Genomic DNA, 16,835 nt, shown 5'->3' with positions numbered 1-16,835 from the left:
TGCATTGTATTTTGCAGTATACATAAGACAACAGTTTATAATTGCTAAATGGCTTTTTACTATCAATTAACATCAATTTTTCAAACAAACTAAATATAAACCCAAAATAACCTAAACTTTTTATATGTCAAATTACTTGGCTTCAACGATTTCTAAACACACCACAATCCACATTTTGTTCAGGTGAACAACTTTTTTAGATAAAATACTAAAAAATTGTATCATATGACACTGAGGTAAATTATACATACATGCACATATGTACATACATGTATACACACAGTGAAAATGTAACTCAAAATGCTTGCCTGCATATGAAACAGGTAACATGCATACACTGCAGAAAAAAACGGAATGACATACAATGAACAATTTGCTTAATTTTTTTTCAACATTTCTAAAAGTTTTCCATCAGCAACAAAATATCAAAAGCTGAATACTTCCATATCTATCTTGCCTTTCAAAATGGCAGTTGAATTACTTTAAAACCACAAAGAAGGTGTATGTGTTATGCAAAACTTCTTGTGATTGGCACTCTTGAAAATAATTCTAGCAAATAGCACAAATTGTTGAATCATTTTGAATATGTACATTGTCACCCATATTGATAATCTAAATTCCTGAAGCTAGTCCCAATTACATTATACAAGGGACTTTAACAACACTCAATAACAGCATAAAGATATTATTGATAATAGATATCATGATGTTCTCAAATCAACTGTTGTGGTATTTTGGATAAAATTGTGATGACAGTTTTTTCTTGCCGACTGAGGTGCAAAAGTCACTACCTTAACTATGTTACACCAAAAAGTACCAACCCAAACACCTTAAATATTCCTATTTTCAACAAAACAGTTTTTAAAGTTCACCTCACTTTGCTTTTTAGTATCAAACTATGGCAAAAATTTAAACCGCAAAATCTCGCCACAACAAGAAAGCTTCCTAAAACACCACCCTTATAGTGTTAGATATTAATCAAACAATTACATTATTTCTTAAACATTGGACCTCTTGCATTGTTAAGTAGAGAGCCTGTTCAGTGTATGGCTTGGGTTGCTGAAATCATTTCTTGTCTGTCATGTTGAACAAGGCTCTCATGTCCAGCAGAGCTTTCTCAATGTTCTTCATGAATCTCTTGGAACTCTGAAAAATAAAGACAAAAGATTTTGTTTACTATAATCCAGAATTACCAAGACAACATACACAGGGTAGTTGTGTGCTTGGAAAAAACAAGGAATATGTTTGAGGTACATGTATATACAGTCATGTGTATGATTCTTGTTTTCCTATTTTTTTCTAGCTTTTATAGACATTTTGTCACGCTCTCAAAGTTTGTATTTTGATGGCTTCTCTTTCGGTATCCTGGCAAAGAAAAGCGGGTAGAAAAGAAGCCTAACAGGATGTCTAAAAAAGATTTGAAAAACATGCCTATCCTCTATTTAGAGAGTAAGAAAGAGCCCTAACTACATGTAGAAATTGAAACAGTCTGTACAGTTAAAAGCCCAGAAAATAAGATCTAGAACAGATTAGATTAAAGGCTAAGTCCTAAGTATACCATGGAAAATAAGCTTTACATTGTATGTTGACACATTGAAGTGACACTCACAGTGTGGTTGCAGGAATGCTTGGAGGAGATGTGAAACATGATGGCGTTCTCCCCAGCAATGATGTAGGACACACCGTACCCATCATCAGCAACCTGGGCAACAAAACACATGGACACTCTATAGTCAGTAAAACATTCAACTGAACACTATCCAATTCTTCCCAATGTCATGGCAGCATAGACGCTTACATGCCCATGCAACAAACATGCTTCCAGCTATAAGCTACAATGTATATCACACATTCACAGTATCCGTATATATGTACACATGTAACCGATAATAATTTCAGACTCTATAACATTTGAACATTCACTGTGTCTTTCCAACCGAATCTTACAATTCTTCAACTCTATGTTACATATTTTTCTGACATTCTGTTAAGCCTTTAACTTATTGTCAACATGACTTGAATGGGTTATACAGTACATAGTAGATAATAATGAAAGTTGAAGTACCGGTCCGAAGCCTCCTCCCCCTGAGATGTACTCGGGATGTTTCCTGAGGTCCAGCAGGTTGGTCTGCTGGTGAGGAGTCTGACTGGTCGACAGTCGCCAGGGTTCACTCAGCACCTGTATACAGAAACAGGCATTATGGGAATACTTCAGAACACTGACCTAACAGGCGTGAACAGCTGACTCTGAAGTTTGCTAGGTCCTTGCTAGGCTCTGAGTTCAGGGACTGGCTCCCACCACCCAGGGCTCAGATCACAGGAGGAGTGACACGCAACAACCACAAACTGAACTGTCCGAAAGCCAGAACGAAGCGGTACTTGAACTCTTGTGTGCCGTACATGACAAGACTTGTAAACCAGCACGGACAGTAACCCTTTTTGTAACGTGTGTGTATAATTTGTCCATATTTGTGAACTTTAATGCATTCCAGCTTTTAATGAATTCCACCTTTTAATGAATTCCTTATTTTGAATTGTAAATTGGTTTTAATTCAGTGGCAACACTGCGATTTCCAATAAAGAGATCTTGTATCTTGTATCTTGTATCTAAATCAGACTTTTCTGTCAAATATTTTGGGCTTTTTTGTGACCTCATTTCTGAATTTATGTGTCTGACCTCCTGTTATTCTACTTGTGTGTCAATCTTGTCATGTAAACCTTTTGACCATCTGCCTGTTAATCTCCCCTCCCCACACCCACTTCCTGTCAACCTACTCAATCTAGAAAGAAGACACACAAAACACAGCTCGGCAACCCAACATAATACTTCTGTACACTGATCACAGCTTTTACAATTCAAACTGGGTGATAGACCTAAAGAGCTTGTCTTCCTGCAGAAAACTAGATTCTACAGCTCAGTGTTTCAAGAAGAATGAGATCATTTCACCATGAAGATTTCATGCCAGGACTGAGTAAATGTAGCTACTAGTACAGGAGAACATGTTTTTCCAATTACATTGTTCTTGTCAAAGCTATGAGAACACAATGATTTAGATGTACAACTTTTGTTCCATGAACTACTGACCTTGCCAAGGAACTTGGAGTCCTCCTTGAGATACTTGGACACCACATAGAGTGTAAAGAGGTGACGGTCGATACCTGTCCCAGTCATACAGTTCCGGTAGGAGTTCTGGTGGGTGATGGCTGCCTGGTGCAGCAGCTTGATACGGTCCTCATTCTGAAAACACAAGTAATGAACTGAATGTCCATCATACTATTCACATCTAGATCAGGTGTGGGTTTTTAACAGGGGTTTGAAAAATATCACATGTGGTGTCTGTTTGTCTTATATAAACGTATATAATTGTGTAATCTAACAAAATTTAATCTTTTAATTGTGAATCATGCCTCAATTCAGCGATTTTGTAACTGCAATGGCATGTCATCTAGTCTGTGATTTTATTATTGATTTTATAATTGAAATAAACCAGTCATTCATTCATTCACATCTATAGTAACTAACAAAAGACTTATTATTTTTACTCATAGGCCAGTAAAAGCTATACATACAAAATGTTAAAGTCACTATTTGAAGGTGTGTTCAACAAAAGACTTATTATTTTTACTCATAGGCCAGTAAAAGCTACATGATTGTATCTGTATCTGTATCTGTATAGCCGGTATAACCGCCTTTCGGCGTAACACACCAGCTTCGCAGGCACGCGGCGCGGCGGCAGCTGGCTATATTACACCGATCGACTTGTTACACCTAACCCTTGAACTTCTAGCTCTAGACATATATATACAAATGTATACATACAAAATGTCAAATTTTAGTTCTACATGCATGTACAAGAAACTGTTTCCAGCAACACTTTGCATCCCAGAAGTAGAAAGAAAGGGCTGTTACAAACAATGTAGTAGAACACATCAGTGACTGTTTTTGAAATAGAACACAAGACTAGGTTGAGACTTGCGTAGCTCTTCTGGCCTCCCCCGCCTCCTTGCAGAGTAGGAGGTACAATGTGCATGTTTACTACCTTTCAAAAACAGTCACTGATCTAGTATGAATGTGCTACTAACAGTTAAATCTATACATGACTGATGAACCTGTTTAAAAAAGGGACAGTAAGTTTTGTCAGACTTACAGTCTTGGTAGGGTCATCCATGGAGCGTACAAAGTTGCAGGAGTCCATGGTGCAGGAGCGCACGGTCTCGGTACGACCCTCACGGAACAGACGAGTCATTGATGCTTCGTATGTCAGCGCAAACTTGTTCTGGTCCTAGAGTGTGGAAAGAAGAAGAATCATAATAATTTTTTTAATATATCCAAGACTATATCATAATTGATCATACTGTGGTTAAAACTTGTTTTTGTAATGTTACAGAGTAAACTTTGCTAAATACCATCATGTATACATAGCAGAGTTAATTCTATCAGGCAATCTTGTCTTAATGCTTTATTGCCATCTCTTCAAAGATTATACCTGGTCCAATACATGATGCTTCCTTTTTTCTGTACCTATTAAACAGTACATTTACGACTGTCACTTAACAATGGGAATTTTTGAATGGTCATATTCAAACCTCAGTCACATTTCAAAGTATTACTGATAAATGCACAAGCCTATTGTAGAGCCATCTTTGCTTAGTATTTTATACATAACTTTATTGTACTTTCATTTCTGTCGTGCATTTGAAGTCACAGAACCGAGTTGTCATGAAAATTTGCTAGAAACTTATGTGTCTTCCCAAACTGAAAGGGACCATTATAGTCATAACTTTGTATGCAATATACTGCAGTTTAACGTACCCTGAAGTAAGCTGTCTGCAGAGCCATCTGTATCCATGCGTCTGGGCTGATGCGGCACTTCTTGCACACGTCCTTGCCGTAGTGTTTGAAGGCCATGAGCTGCATGTCCACGTCCTCCGACAGAGCCGCTGCAGTCACCAGCTGGGACTCAATCACCTCATTACACTCCTCCGAGATGTCCCACTTCAGCCGCAGAGGGGGAGGCAGGGGGAGGGACGCTTGTCCGATGGTGTTTTTGTCTTCTCCGTACCTGTTAGGATACACCAAAAATTTACACCAAGGCAAGGACCTTATGGTATTATACTGTGTACGCACACAAGCATATAAAAACCCTGCGTATGCACAAAAGCATACAAGAACTGTATATGGGTACGCACAAAAGCATTAAAAAAACTGCAAACAACTTTGCAGTTTTCGTATGTTTCTTGCTTGTAAATTGGCCTACTTTTATGGTTGTCAAGAAACTATGTTCATATATAATTATTTAGTCAGCCCTCAAGGTAACATACAATCTTAACATACGTTTTGTACATTCTTTATGTAAGTCAAAGCGGTCCGATTAACATTCAGGAAAAAATTGATAGAAACATGAACAAATTTAGGGATTATTGAAACTTGTCTTTCAATGACATCTCACAATCTTATTATCAAGTTACATGTATCAGCAAACAGCAGAAAAGGGGAACACTATGAAGACTTCGAAAGTGCATTTTGCCGCTACCTACATGTAGTTTGGGAGTGACAAAATGTACCCTCTAGCGGACCAACTCCCCTGGTATGTTATCTGTCTTTCTGGCAAATTTATAGAGCCTTGTAGAGGCTAGGGCTTTTGGACTAGACAGAATAAATAGTCAGCATCATCATTACCCAATGCCTTTTCCATCATAGTACATGGTGTGTTCCCAGAGATGTCCAACGATGGGTGCATCTGCCCAGGAGTGTTCACAGTTCACCCCGATACGTCCGTTCTTGTAAACCACCAGAGTAAAGGACTTGTCAAACCAGCGATCGTAGGCCTTCCCGTGTAGCAGTGACTCTGCATAGCTCGACACCATGTCATTTTGACCATCCTGTAAAGTAAATATGGGGAGGGGGGGACATAATAAAAACAGTCAGTACTTTCAAAAAATTCTGCATGTTTTGAGTTAATCAAGTATGTTACACCCGGCCCCTTTCCACCTAGAAGCTGTGACCATTGGGCTACCAATGAAGGTTCAGCAAATTTCATAGATCTGCATATTTTGCTGTGTCTTAAATGTGTTATTTTTGCATTTTGCATCATTATTCCAATTCTTAAATCATGGGCCACATAAATCCACTTTTAGTCAATGTGTGGTTGTTTAGAAATTGTCATTAATGCAAAAATTAAAGGGGACTTTCTTTGCCCATCACCTCCTCACCATTTGAAACCAATATTACATAAGCCTACTTCCTTACACTATTCCAGCATATCAAATGCTTACAAGTATTTGGTGACTATGAAAAACTTAAACTTTTCTCCAACTCAAAATTTGACTCACCAGAAATTTTCGACTGAATCACTCAGTCTTCCTCAGCTATCTGACCCAAATGCTGTGAGTCAAATTTTGAGTTGGAGAACAGTTTAAGTTTTTCATAATGTAATTTACCAACTCAGATGAACTTTCATGCCGAAGTATTTGGTGACATGTACATGTAGTATTGTTAACCATTGCACCACTGAAAAAAAGCAACTACTGTAGCTTGCTAAGGCCATAAGGGGTAAAAAAAAAAAAGAGAACCACAACCAAAATAATATAGACACCAATGTCTGTGCGCAGTCTAAAAGCACATACCACTATCTCGACATTTCTTTTTCCAGCTGGTTCAAGCAAATCCTGAAAGAACTACGTAGTTTGTCCGTTCATTGCAAGCAGACAAAAAAGGGGCAGAAAAACAACAACATTGGGTTAAGCACATTAGCAGACTAAGACTTTCTAAAAGCATTGTGTGATGATCCAACATTGCTTGGACAGGCATGGTAGCATTTGATAATTAAGTTATGGCATTTTTTTTTTTAAATTCTAGAATAGCTTATGAAACTAAGGAATGTTGAAGAGGAGAAATGGATTATTCTTTTTACATTAAAAGATGCAAATCTTACCTTTGAATCCACCGCAGTTTTAAAACTCTGTAAATCCGTATTTGTTTGCAACAAGGAAAAATAGAGCACAACTTGTTCAATTTTGGTAGTAGCTAATTCTGCAGCGATGTCTTAAACTAAGTTAAAGTTTTTTTTCCATGCCACTTCCAAAGAATGGATAGATATCATATAAGGCTTTTACTAACTATAGTGCATTAATTATGATCCTAGCAAGCAAGCTTTAACTGAAGACTTAAGCCAATTCTGCTGTCATGTTTTAGTTTATTCAAACAAGCACAAATAAAGTACATTGACAGGGCTAACACTTGTCAAAGGAACGTTAAAATGACTACTTAGTAATACATGGACAAGAATTCATAGCATTAAGCCTTAATAAATTTATGGCTTAAAGATCTCCTATACCTTGTCATAGTCATGCTCCTCTTCATCTAGTGTGACAAAGAATGCGGATTGCTCGATGGTATCGAGTGAGGTCTTGTTGACACCCTTGCTGAAGAACTTTTGGCGAGCCTTGGCCCACGGAATGCGTTCCCCAGCCGTCATCGCAGCGAGATGTTCCTCCCCAAAAGCAGGCTCCGACTTGTCAAGCAAAATCTTCTCAATTTGCCTGGAGATCGAAGTTGAATCATAATATTTTGATTTGATTCATTGAAATTGTAACAATACAATACACGTGGGACACAGACAGCTGTTGGACAGGACATGACTCATTTTCACTTGAGTTAAGTGAGGAAAGTGGTGTAAAGTGCCTTTCCCAAGGGCACAAAATCAGTGGCATGTCAGACTCAAACCCGGGACTTGTTGGGTCCGAGTCAAGCACTGCTGTTATGCCACACGACCCCACATAAACAGAAAATGTATGCATCTTTGCAAGCCTTCAAACATTGACCAGCGTTATTTCTTTACTCTTTTCTGTTTTTTTAAAGTCACTTACATTATTGCCTGATCATCAACTTTGACTGAAGCATGAATTGAAATGCCATGTGCAATTTTGGGAGCTCCCTCCCCATTCCCCATTCTCCCAGGTAAAGACATAAGTACTTGGATCTACACAAAAAATAGAATTTATGCCAGAATCTTCTTTTCGGTATAAGATACATACTGGAATACATGTACATTAAAATTGAAGGGAGAACAAAATGAGAAAAATAGAGGACATGGCCCTCAAAAAGAGAGCAACTGTTTGTAGGAAATTTTTGCTACTTACGCTTGGATCTCACAGGGACGAATGAGCTGGCCGAGAAAGTAGACAGGCAACTTGTAGTAACGTCCTCTACTATAGACCACCACGTGTTTACTGTCATCCCAGTGACGTAGGCTGTCTGAATAGACAAAAACAAAAGCATGATGCTATATATATATAGCTATTATCTCATATATCTAAAAGTTAAAAGACATTTTTTTACCTTTTCCAAAAATAATGCTCAGGTCATCTCATCACTCACTCACACTCACTGCACGGCTTAACGTCCGTTGTTCCCCGTGAAGATTGAAATTCCCCACCATGTGAAATAGAATGTCAAGTCAGCATCTTTTCTATCGATACTGACTCTTTTAATCTTTTAAAAAGCATATATATGTACCTGTCTCCACTCCAGGGATACGTGTGGTGTTGAACATCCGTTCATACTGCCAGGAGCACAGAGGCACTGCATTGGACACCAGGATCTACAGAAACATACCATTTGTTAGTCAAAAATGTAAAGGGTATTATATAGTCAAAAGGGCAGTGGGTTGATAATCCACTGTGTCTAGGGCATGGTATTGGAAGGTGGACTGCCCATCCCTCTCCTTCCAATACCTTTTACCTTCCCAATCAAAGTCAGGTACACATTTAACACCTGGGTGAAGTGAGGAAAATTCTGTTAAGTGCCTTTCTACGGGACACAACATCTAGCAAGAAATGTCAGGGTTCAAACCCGTGACCTCTTGATGTTGTGTCTACTTGCCTAGCCTCTCAGTCATTTTATAACACTGATCCAAACCCTGTTTGATTGCATTAACGAGAAAACTTTCTTGTTTTTAAAACTTGGAAACATTTATATCCACTCTGAAACGTGTCTCTAACATGTAAGAAATCCAGAATAAGTGTATAAATGTGACCGATGCCAAGTTAAAGTGTTATGTTGGTACGGGTTAGCCCGAATACCGTATTTGAAGGCTTCAAACATGCTTCCTGGGTGAAATTAACCTTCCTACAATACATAATGTACAACAGCTCGGAAACACTTAGCATTAGGAAAACTTACCGGCCTGACTTCCTCTCGAGCCAGCTGCCGGCGGAACAGCAGCATGGAGTAGATGACATTAGCGCAGCGGGCGGCCTGGTTCTGTGTCGGGTGGACAAAGATGGCGTCCATGGCGTAGTAGTTACTGTTGACCATGATGGGGGAGCGCCCGCGCAGGTACACATACTCCTCCCACCAGTCACTCACCTGGGAGGGACAAATTCTGGGGATTAACCTTTGACTTGCTTAGGTTACTAGTAGCCTTTTGGCAGCAAATTTTTATTGAATACAGGGTCGTGTAGATGGTAGAAAGTTATATATTGTTCATTGTATGTTCAATTTACAAGGGAAATCATATTGATCAATTTGTAATGAAACGTCTTTCAACTCTCATGATCAAAGCATACACTACATTGCAAGCAAAAAGCATGTATGTTTACACATAGTCTTGTTGAAGTTAGTGCTGCATACCTAAACCCACATTTAGGTTCAGGTCCGGATTCAAGTCCAGAGGTTTAGGTTCAGTTCCGGACTTGTAAGTCCGGACCTAAACCCATGTCATATACAAAATTGCAACCTTGCAACCTTGCAATGTTATCTGGGCGAAACTTTGGGCACATAACATGGAGGTCGACACTTGACGATGCCCAATGGCAATGTTGTCTTCATTTTGCAGCAAAGTTTTTGCAATCTACGGAAGGTTTTAGGTGGTTTGGAAAGAAAAGGGGTATGTGAAATGGTCTTTTATGGTAATAAGTCCAGACTCGGTTCTTGACTTTTAGGTTTTTTTGGACTTGAACCTAAACATTCTTACAAGTCCGGATCCAAGTCCAGTGAACCGGTACGCAGCACTAGTTGAAGTAAAATAACATGTTAAGGAATTTATGTCACTTTGTAAGTTTTTGACAATATTGGCATATGTTGAAATTTGAAACACCATCATACAATGAAGTTCCATGAATACTTGGACAAATATCAAGGTGTCTTGGTAGAGGTGCATTCGTTTATTGTTTATTTCAGCTTTCATGTCCCAAAATATACAGACACATAATCATGACAATGTGGCACAAAAACAAAAAAGTATGTACAGATAGATGTAAAAAAAAAAAGACTTCTAGTACCAAGCTCTGCTGCCACAAAGTCACCCCTTATGGAAGGCGGACAAATCTAGAAAAGTGTTGCCAAAACAGGCAAGAGGAGAAGGCCTCCAACAGAACAACAGTTTGATGGCATTGTACCTACTGGCCATGGTAGTTAACTCAAATTACAAAGTCTACAGCAAAGGACTCAACAGGAGACACTTACATAATTGGTTGCCCACCAGGACTTGAGCAGCAGGTATCTCTGCAGCCGAGGGCCCAGGGTCTCCTGGAAGTCCAGTGCTAACTGTTCCATCTCCTTGTACTGGTCATCGGTCATCAGCGGCCGCACGGACTTCAGGTAACGACTGATGGTGCCCTGGACGGTGGGCAATGGCAGCCGAGGCAGCGAGGCTTGGTAACTGTACAGTAGAGGCTTCCTGCCGGAAAAGACCTTCACTAAACCCTGGAAAGAATAACTGTGCATCACTAGGGGAACTACATGTACTGAAATGGAGATTTACCCTTTCATAGAATACCAAAAATGATTTTTTTCTTGTATAACGAAAATTTATCTGTGAGCAAAAATATTATCATTTAATTATACCATGTACATTTGTACAATTATAGTAAAGTATATTATTATATGAAGCATCAAGTACAAGAACACCTCATGGAAGTGAAAATTGCTGGTAACTGTACACTTTCCAATGTCTGGGAACATGCAAATAGCAGTCTAATCAATGCAGTAATAATAAGAATCACTAGGTGGAGCTGCTGCACTGCACTCCACTTTGGCTTTGTCAAATTAACTCAGCAAAAGGAAAATACAAGAACAATTTCTATTTGGTCTTATACATTGTAACTCCTCATAATTACTAGATTAAGGTATGGAACTCAAAATGCATAATATGACAGTGACTGATAATTAGATGAAGACTGTGTCTACTAATTTAAAATCTACTTTATGTATGCCCTTTTTTTCTAGTTTGTGAATAGGTGACCTCACCAGCCAGATCTTGGAGACGAGAGAGAACTTCCCGTGTGGTTCGTACATCCAGCCGTGGTAACACAGCAGCAGTTTGAGCATGTAGCGCAGCATGTACACCATCCCGATCCACAGTACGGTGGAGAAGATCACTACACTGATGTACAAGTCTGCCGGCGCTGCAAAGTAGTTGCTGTAAATAGAGGCAAGGTTATAGCTGTCTTCACCTGAGAGTCTTAGGCTCTATACTATCATTAAAATCATTTACGAACCACCAAATATAGACTGAAAAGTGAATAATATTTGTTCACTAGATGATCTTAATTCTAGGTAGTCTCATTGAATACACACATATGCATATGTTGAATGGACATGTACATGTACATATTTATCAGTGTTTGAAATACATTTTTGTACGCACTTTTGTGCACCCAAAATTGGAGTCCTGCTCCTATTTTTGACCAATAGTAATGACAATACACCAGATACATGTATTTGTGTAAGGATATTGATGTAAAAGTACTATTAAGTACGTCTGGTAATATTCTTCACATGCATTTCACCACTGATTATTATTGTATCACTTGCATAAAATTTGCAAACTATAGAATTTCAGATTCATGCTTGTACGAGAATTAGTTATGGTTTTGCTGATGTTCTAGCACTTCTACTTTATTTCATGTTGTGCACCCAAAATGAAATTATGTAATAATACTATACATTACTACAACTGACCTTAATCCTAGGCGGTCTTGGATAACCTGAATCACTCCCATAGAAGGGTCGACTCGCATGAAGACAGAAGCCAGAACAGAGATCAACACCACAAACCAACTGGTGGGACTGGCCGGGTACAGCCCTGTCAGGAAATTGTTCTAGAAAAAACAAATAGCTTGTCAAACAACTTGTATTCAACATTTCTTCAAATGGGTGCAACAGGTATGTTGCAACTGTATTGTCTGTAAAATTGTGAACAAAGAAGCTACAAATTGCTTTATCATCACGGTTTATGCTTCAACTAACAATATAAACAAATTGAAAACTTAACTACAATATTTCAACATATGGTAGTACCTAAGTAAAAATACAAACAATCTGAAAAGATCACATGAAGTTGATTATATGTTAAAGACTTTCGGTTTTACCTTATTTTAAAGACTGAAACAGTACTATGATTTGATTTACTTCTTTAAATTACATTTGTACTAGCAATCAAAAGTAAAGATGGTATACGTAGCTGCTGTGTTACACTGAAGGGCAATTATACTGGCTATACAGATACAGATACAGATACAGGAGATCATACACTAAGTTGCAGTACCTTAAAGCGAGCGAACCGCTTCTTCCAGGAGCGTACACCAGAGTAGTAGATGGCCCTCAGTGCCTCATTACTGATCCTGAAGTCTACACCTTCAGGTGTGATGGTGAACTGGAAGGCCACAGCAGCGTGAGCTTCCGCCATGTTGGCTACAGTAGATCAAAGGATACCTGCAAAAACAGTGATAAAATGCTTGTAAGCTCTCTGAGACAACAAACCAGGGCCAGCACCAGTTTTTCTGTCAATTACTGGAACTCCAGCACTGCCTGAAAAACATTTTTTTAAATATAATCTGAGTGTAGCTGCTGGTAAAATAAATGCAGTGTGATGGAACTTTCTAAAAACCGAATCCGTCCACCTTGACATACAAAATTAACAAAAATCTTGAGTAAAAATATTAAAACATCCGAAGGACCACCGACAACCACTCTCAGTCTCAACACCATGATTTGCCTTTCAAAATGAGTAAAATTGCACTTTTGAAGGCTTGAAAATCTAAAATTTCACTGGGGAGCCCAATGATGAACCTGGCGGGCTGATAGCAAAAAATTTCAAGCTAAGGCTAGAGGAGTCCTGCAACAAACCCTAAAACAAAATGGTTGTGAAAGGGACTGCCTGGGTATGGCACTGGAAGTTCAGTGGAACACTGTTCTAAATGCAGGTGAGTCAATAAAAGATCAGTGCACATGTGTTACACTAAAGCAGTGGGTACCAGTATGGCTGTACTGGTTTAGACTGGAAAAATTAGATGACAGGTTTTTGGACTCGAACCAATATGCAAAACATCATGCATTAAAGAACAAAAGATTTTACTCCAAACATACTTGCTATTTGTTTTCATTCGACATGCCTTTAATAATATATGATTCGCTCTGCCTCTGTATATGCACACTGCGCATGTGCATACAAGTACGTGTAGTACATTGTAGTAAACACATACATTGTAAGGGTTGAATGACAGGTTATTATTCATGTGTAAACAAACGAACTGATGTTTCCTGGGCTTTTTGGAATAGGTACAAGATTTTTCCGGTCTGTACCTCACAGTACCTGTACTACGCAAGTCTAGTTTGAACAAGATTAGGTCTCCATATCCTTATGTTATAAACACATAGGGGGTTAATTCAGGTAACTCACGTGTGGTCAAAGTCCACATATGAACACACACAGAGTGGACTTTGCCCCTATGAATGCCAAGGACTTGCGAAATGCAGACAGGCCTTTTATATGTTCAAGTACGCTATTATGTAAAGCTTTGTTCAAGTACACTAAAGTTACAAAAGAATGTCTAGATTCCACTTCCACTGTAGGATGTTGCAATTGTCTGTTTGACTTTGAGTCTTTGATATTTTTTATGTTTGTGCAAACTACAATATAAATGTCACATGCATTGTAGTATCATGGTGTAAAAGAATTACATAACACACCAGCTCTGTTCCTAATTAAGTAGTCAAACCTGTCTAAGACAGCCACCAAGGGGACCGAGAAAAGCAGTCATTATGACCAGATGGCCGGTTAATAATATAGAGGTAGTCGCTTGGGCACATTTGGCTACAAACTAGCTAGTATATTCAAACATCATGTACTGGAATGCAGGACAAGCTGGCCAATGTGGCCCCATAGCTTTTTTGGTAGCCCCATAGATTATTTTGTGCCAAGCATTGACAACATTTGCTAGCCATTTTATGGATACCTGTTTCTTGAAAGGTCACCATAGACTACTAGTAATAAGACACAATATGTAGGCTGTACAGCCTTTAGATTAAACTTTAATAATAAGCAGTCATCTACATGTATATTACTACCCTTACAAAGTCCATCATGATCCATTGCTTGGAAAACAGTACAAAGTCTTTCAACCTACAGTACTCCATGGTTAAAACCATAACAAATCAAAGTACAGAAGGGCAAAAGTACAAAAAACATGGGGAGGGGTATGTTTGCAAAGGTGTCTGCTGATGACGTTATTGTCTATGTTTACCAGGCGTTCAAGGTTCAAGCATGCACGTGTCACGCTTCGCAAACATTGTAATGACGCATATCCTGTAGGGTAGTGTTGGGGGATGGTGGTGGGTGTGTTCAATGTACCTCGTGTACAGGAAATAGGGAATGGAAACAAGCCAGCTTCCTTCTAAATCTAACTGCGCATTTGACAATTTCCTGGAAGAACTGACTGGATATTTTTGAATAATTCTTTTCTAGGTTGGCAAACATAATTACTTGATGTCAATGAATGTTATGTACATTTTTGTACACATACTCAATACCTCTTCATTGTACATTCTACTAAATTATAATGTACATGTATATCAACTATCAGGTACACAAGGCAGATATCAACAAAGAAGTTGTCTACATATACAATGCAAATTGTAAGCATGCAGATACAAAAATACTATATTGGTTATAGAAGTACTGTATGTTGGACAGGCGAATTACAGATTCATGAAAAGAATACACTTATAACAAAACTTGCTGGAGGAACAGAAATCAAAGCACTATCAGAAATATACTAACAAAAATAGCAACAGCAACACTAGTAACAGGGAAATAATCATGTCAATGCCTAAACACAAAAAAAATCAAAAGGTCGATTTACAAGGTCATTCAAAACATGGGCATGGAATGCGTACAAATTCATTAACACTGTCGACTCGTAGACAGAAATTTTAAAATTGAGAAAAATGTAGCCAGGAGAAAATATTGTTTTCATAAAATCTGTGTTTTGGGGTCTTCATGATCCAAAATTGGATTCAAGTAGAAAATAGAATACGACTTTATTAAACGGCAGAAATGTCCTATTCGGGGCCACCAAGCCTTCAGACTAACACTAATGCTCCCTAATCTTTTACTAGACGTGTTGCTTTCTAGAAAATGTTGATATTCTGAACGATTGAAGTAAAAATCTACCGACAGGTCAAACCCAAATAAAGTGACCGGCAACACGCCCCCCTCCCCACCCCGTTCCTTCCCTCAAATATCCGTACGAAAACAACGAAAATCAAAGACAAATTGCACAAAATGCCTCTGTAAACTCAAGCCTACCTTCTTGTTGGATAACTTCACCGACACACTGCCGAGAAAAACGCGGGAAATCGTTTTTTCTGAGAGAAAACTTTGAGAAGACGCGTTTCAGACGATACGTTCGCCGGTATGACGTACCATCACAAGGTCACCCTGTCGCAAGGCACCATGGGAAGGGTCACCTCTCGTCCTGGGACCTCGACAGGTTGACGTCATCAAATCTAATGAATGCTCCTTAGGGAATATAATAATAAAGTTACTGTATATTAAAACTGCCTATTTCTATAAGTGGCTTCCGTGATTTCGGTGTTCAATCTGTACTGGTTTTACATTCAAATTTATAATCAGCATTGAGCCAATTTAGCTGTTTTATAGTCACAGTGGAGGTTGGTTTTGCTGTACACAATTTAGATGTAATTAATAGTGGTATTTTTAGGAATAAGGTGGCCCTTTGAAGCTTTATCCTTCTTTAAACTACAGATTACAAACATGGAAAAACACAGGGAACAGAAAGTACACTAGCTCTTTGCAGAGATGTGTAAGTTTGCAATAACAAGTGTTTCTTGTTGTCAGTATAGGGAAGCTACTTGCATGCAGAGTATGTCCCTTAGTTAAAATGTGGTGAATCAAATCCAGTCAATAAAGGAAGACGCAGTGAGATCAGATGCCGCTAGGGGTCGCTGTACCTCAACAGGTGTTTCAGCAATCACGTGAATACATGTTCACCTGCCGTACTTCATTAAGACCCCTATATAAGGGGACATGACCGAGCATGCGGTCTCTCTGTCTTCTTGCACGAGACTGCACGGTAGGCTTTCCGTTAATTTTGTTAGCCTCCATAGCATGCCAAAACCTGGGGGTTTAGGGGGTCTTCAGGGTCTTTGGGAGCTTTTACGTGCTATTTTCTGATTGCATATAGACAATGTAGCCGGCCTGGTTGAATTACCCCCCTTTTCTGAACAGTTTTAGAACTGGGCTAATCAGAAAACAGCCGAAAACCACCAAATCCCCAGTTCTATAAGCCTGCTACGGAGGCTACATTTTTGTCCAATTCAAATTCAGGCTGGTAACGTCACTACAATTCATTTTATTTAGTAAAACGAACCTTTGTTAAAGTTGTTAAAATTATACTAAAAAATAACCTTTTTCAAGATAGACATATTTTGTTTGGACTGAATCGAACGTGTATTTTGATCAGAGTCGAAGGTTCTAATTTATAAATCTATGGTCTACCGTTGTCTACGACTCTATAAATATTCTTTT

The 16,835-nt window shown here is 38.7% G+C and overlaps 1 protein-coding gene across 2 annotated transcripts; it reads right to left on the bottom strand.

Moving 5' to 3' along the window:
• Window positions 1–267: 267 nt before the first annotated feature.
• On the bottom strand, window positions 268–12,714 carry LOC109467431 (carnitine O-palmitoyltransferase 1, liver isoform-like). 2 transcript variants are annotated; one of them, XM_019765407.1, is made up of 16 exons: window positions 12,552–12,714; window positions 11,966–12,105; window positions 11,252–11,423; window positions 10,469–10,708; window positions 9,185–9,370; window positions 8,519–8,603; window positions 8,143–8,257; window positions 7,338–7,542; window positions 6,628–6,678; window positions 5,681–5,883; window positions 4,814–5,063; window positions 4,149–4,283; window positions 3,086–3,238; window positions 2,066–2,179; window positions 1,610–1,702; window positions 268–1,146 (listed from the first exon to the last, which is right to left on the bottom strand). In XM_019765407.1, the coding sequence occupies exons 1-16, from the start codon at window positions 12,690–12,692 to the stop codon at window positions 1,066–1,068; spliced, it is 2,364 nt and encodes a 787-aa protein (XP_019620966.1). In that variant the 5' UTR covers window positions 12,693–12,714; the 3' UTR covers window positions 268–1,065. The 2 variants fall into 2 exon arrangements, with proteins under 2 accessions (XP_019620966.1, XP_019620967.1); XM_019765408.1 differs by lacking the exon at window positions 6,628–6,678 and having other exon boundaries at window positions 270–1,146.
• Window positions 12,715–16,835: the final 4,121 nt, after the last annotated feature.

Source organism: Branchiostoma belcheri, unplaced genomic scaffold (assembly GCF_001625305.1).
Source record: "Branchiostoma belcheri isolate BF01 breed outbred unplaced genomic scaffold, Haploidv18h27 scaffold18, whole genome shotgun sequence".
NCBI classification, from domain to species: domain Eukaryota; kingdom Metazoa; phylum Chordata; class Leptocardii; order Amphioxiformes; family Branchiostomatidae; genus Branchiostoma; species Branchiostoma belcheri.
This window is presented reverse-complemented; position numbering and strand designations above follow the sequence as displayed.

Excerpts from the sequence above, each read along its gene's own strand:
- LOC109467431 (XM_019765407.1), bottom strand. The coding sequence starts at position 12,692 with ATGGCGGAAGCTCACGCTGCTGTGGCCTTCCAGTTCACCATCACACCT. Across the intron at positions 3,239-4,148 it reads TGGATGACCCTACCAAGACT|AATGAGGACCGTATCAAGCT; the intron begins GTAAGTCTGACA and ends TTGTGTTTTCAG. Across the intron at positions 2,180-3,085 it reads ACTCCAAGTTCCTTGGCAAG|GTGCTGAGTGAACCCTGGCG; the intron begins GTCAGTAGTTCA and ends TTCTGTATACAG.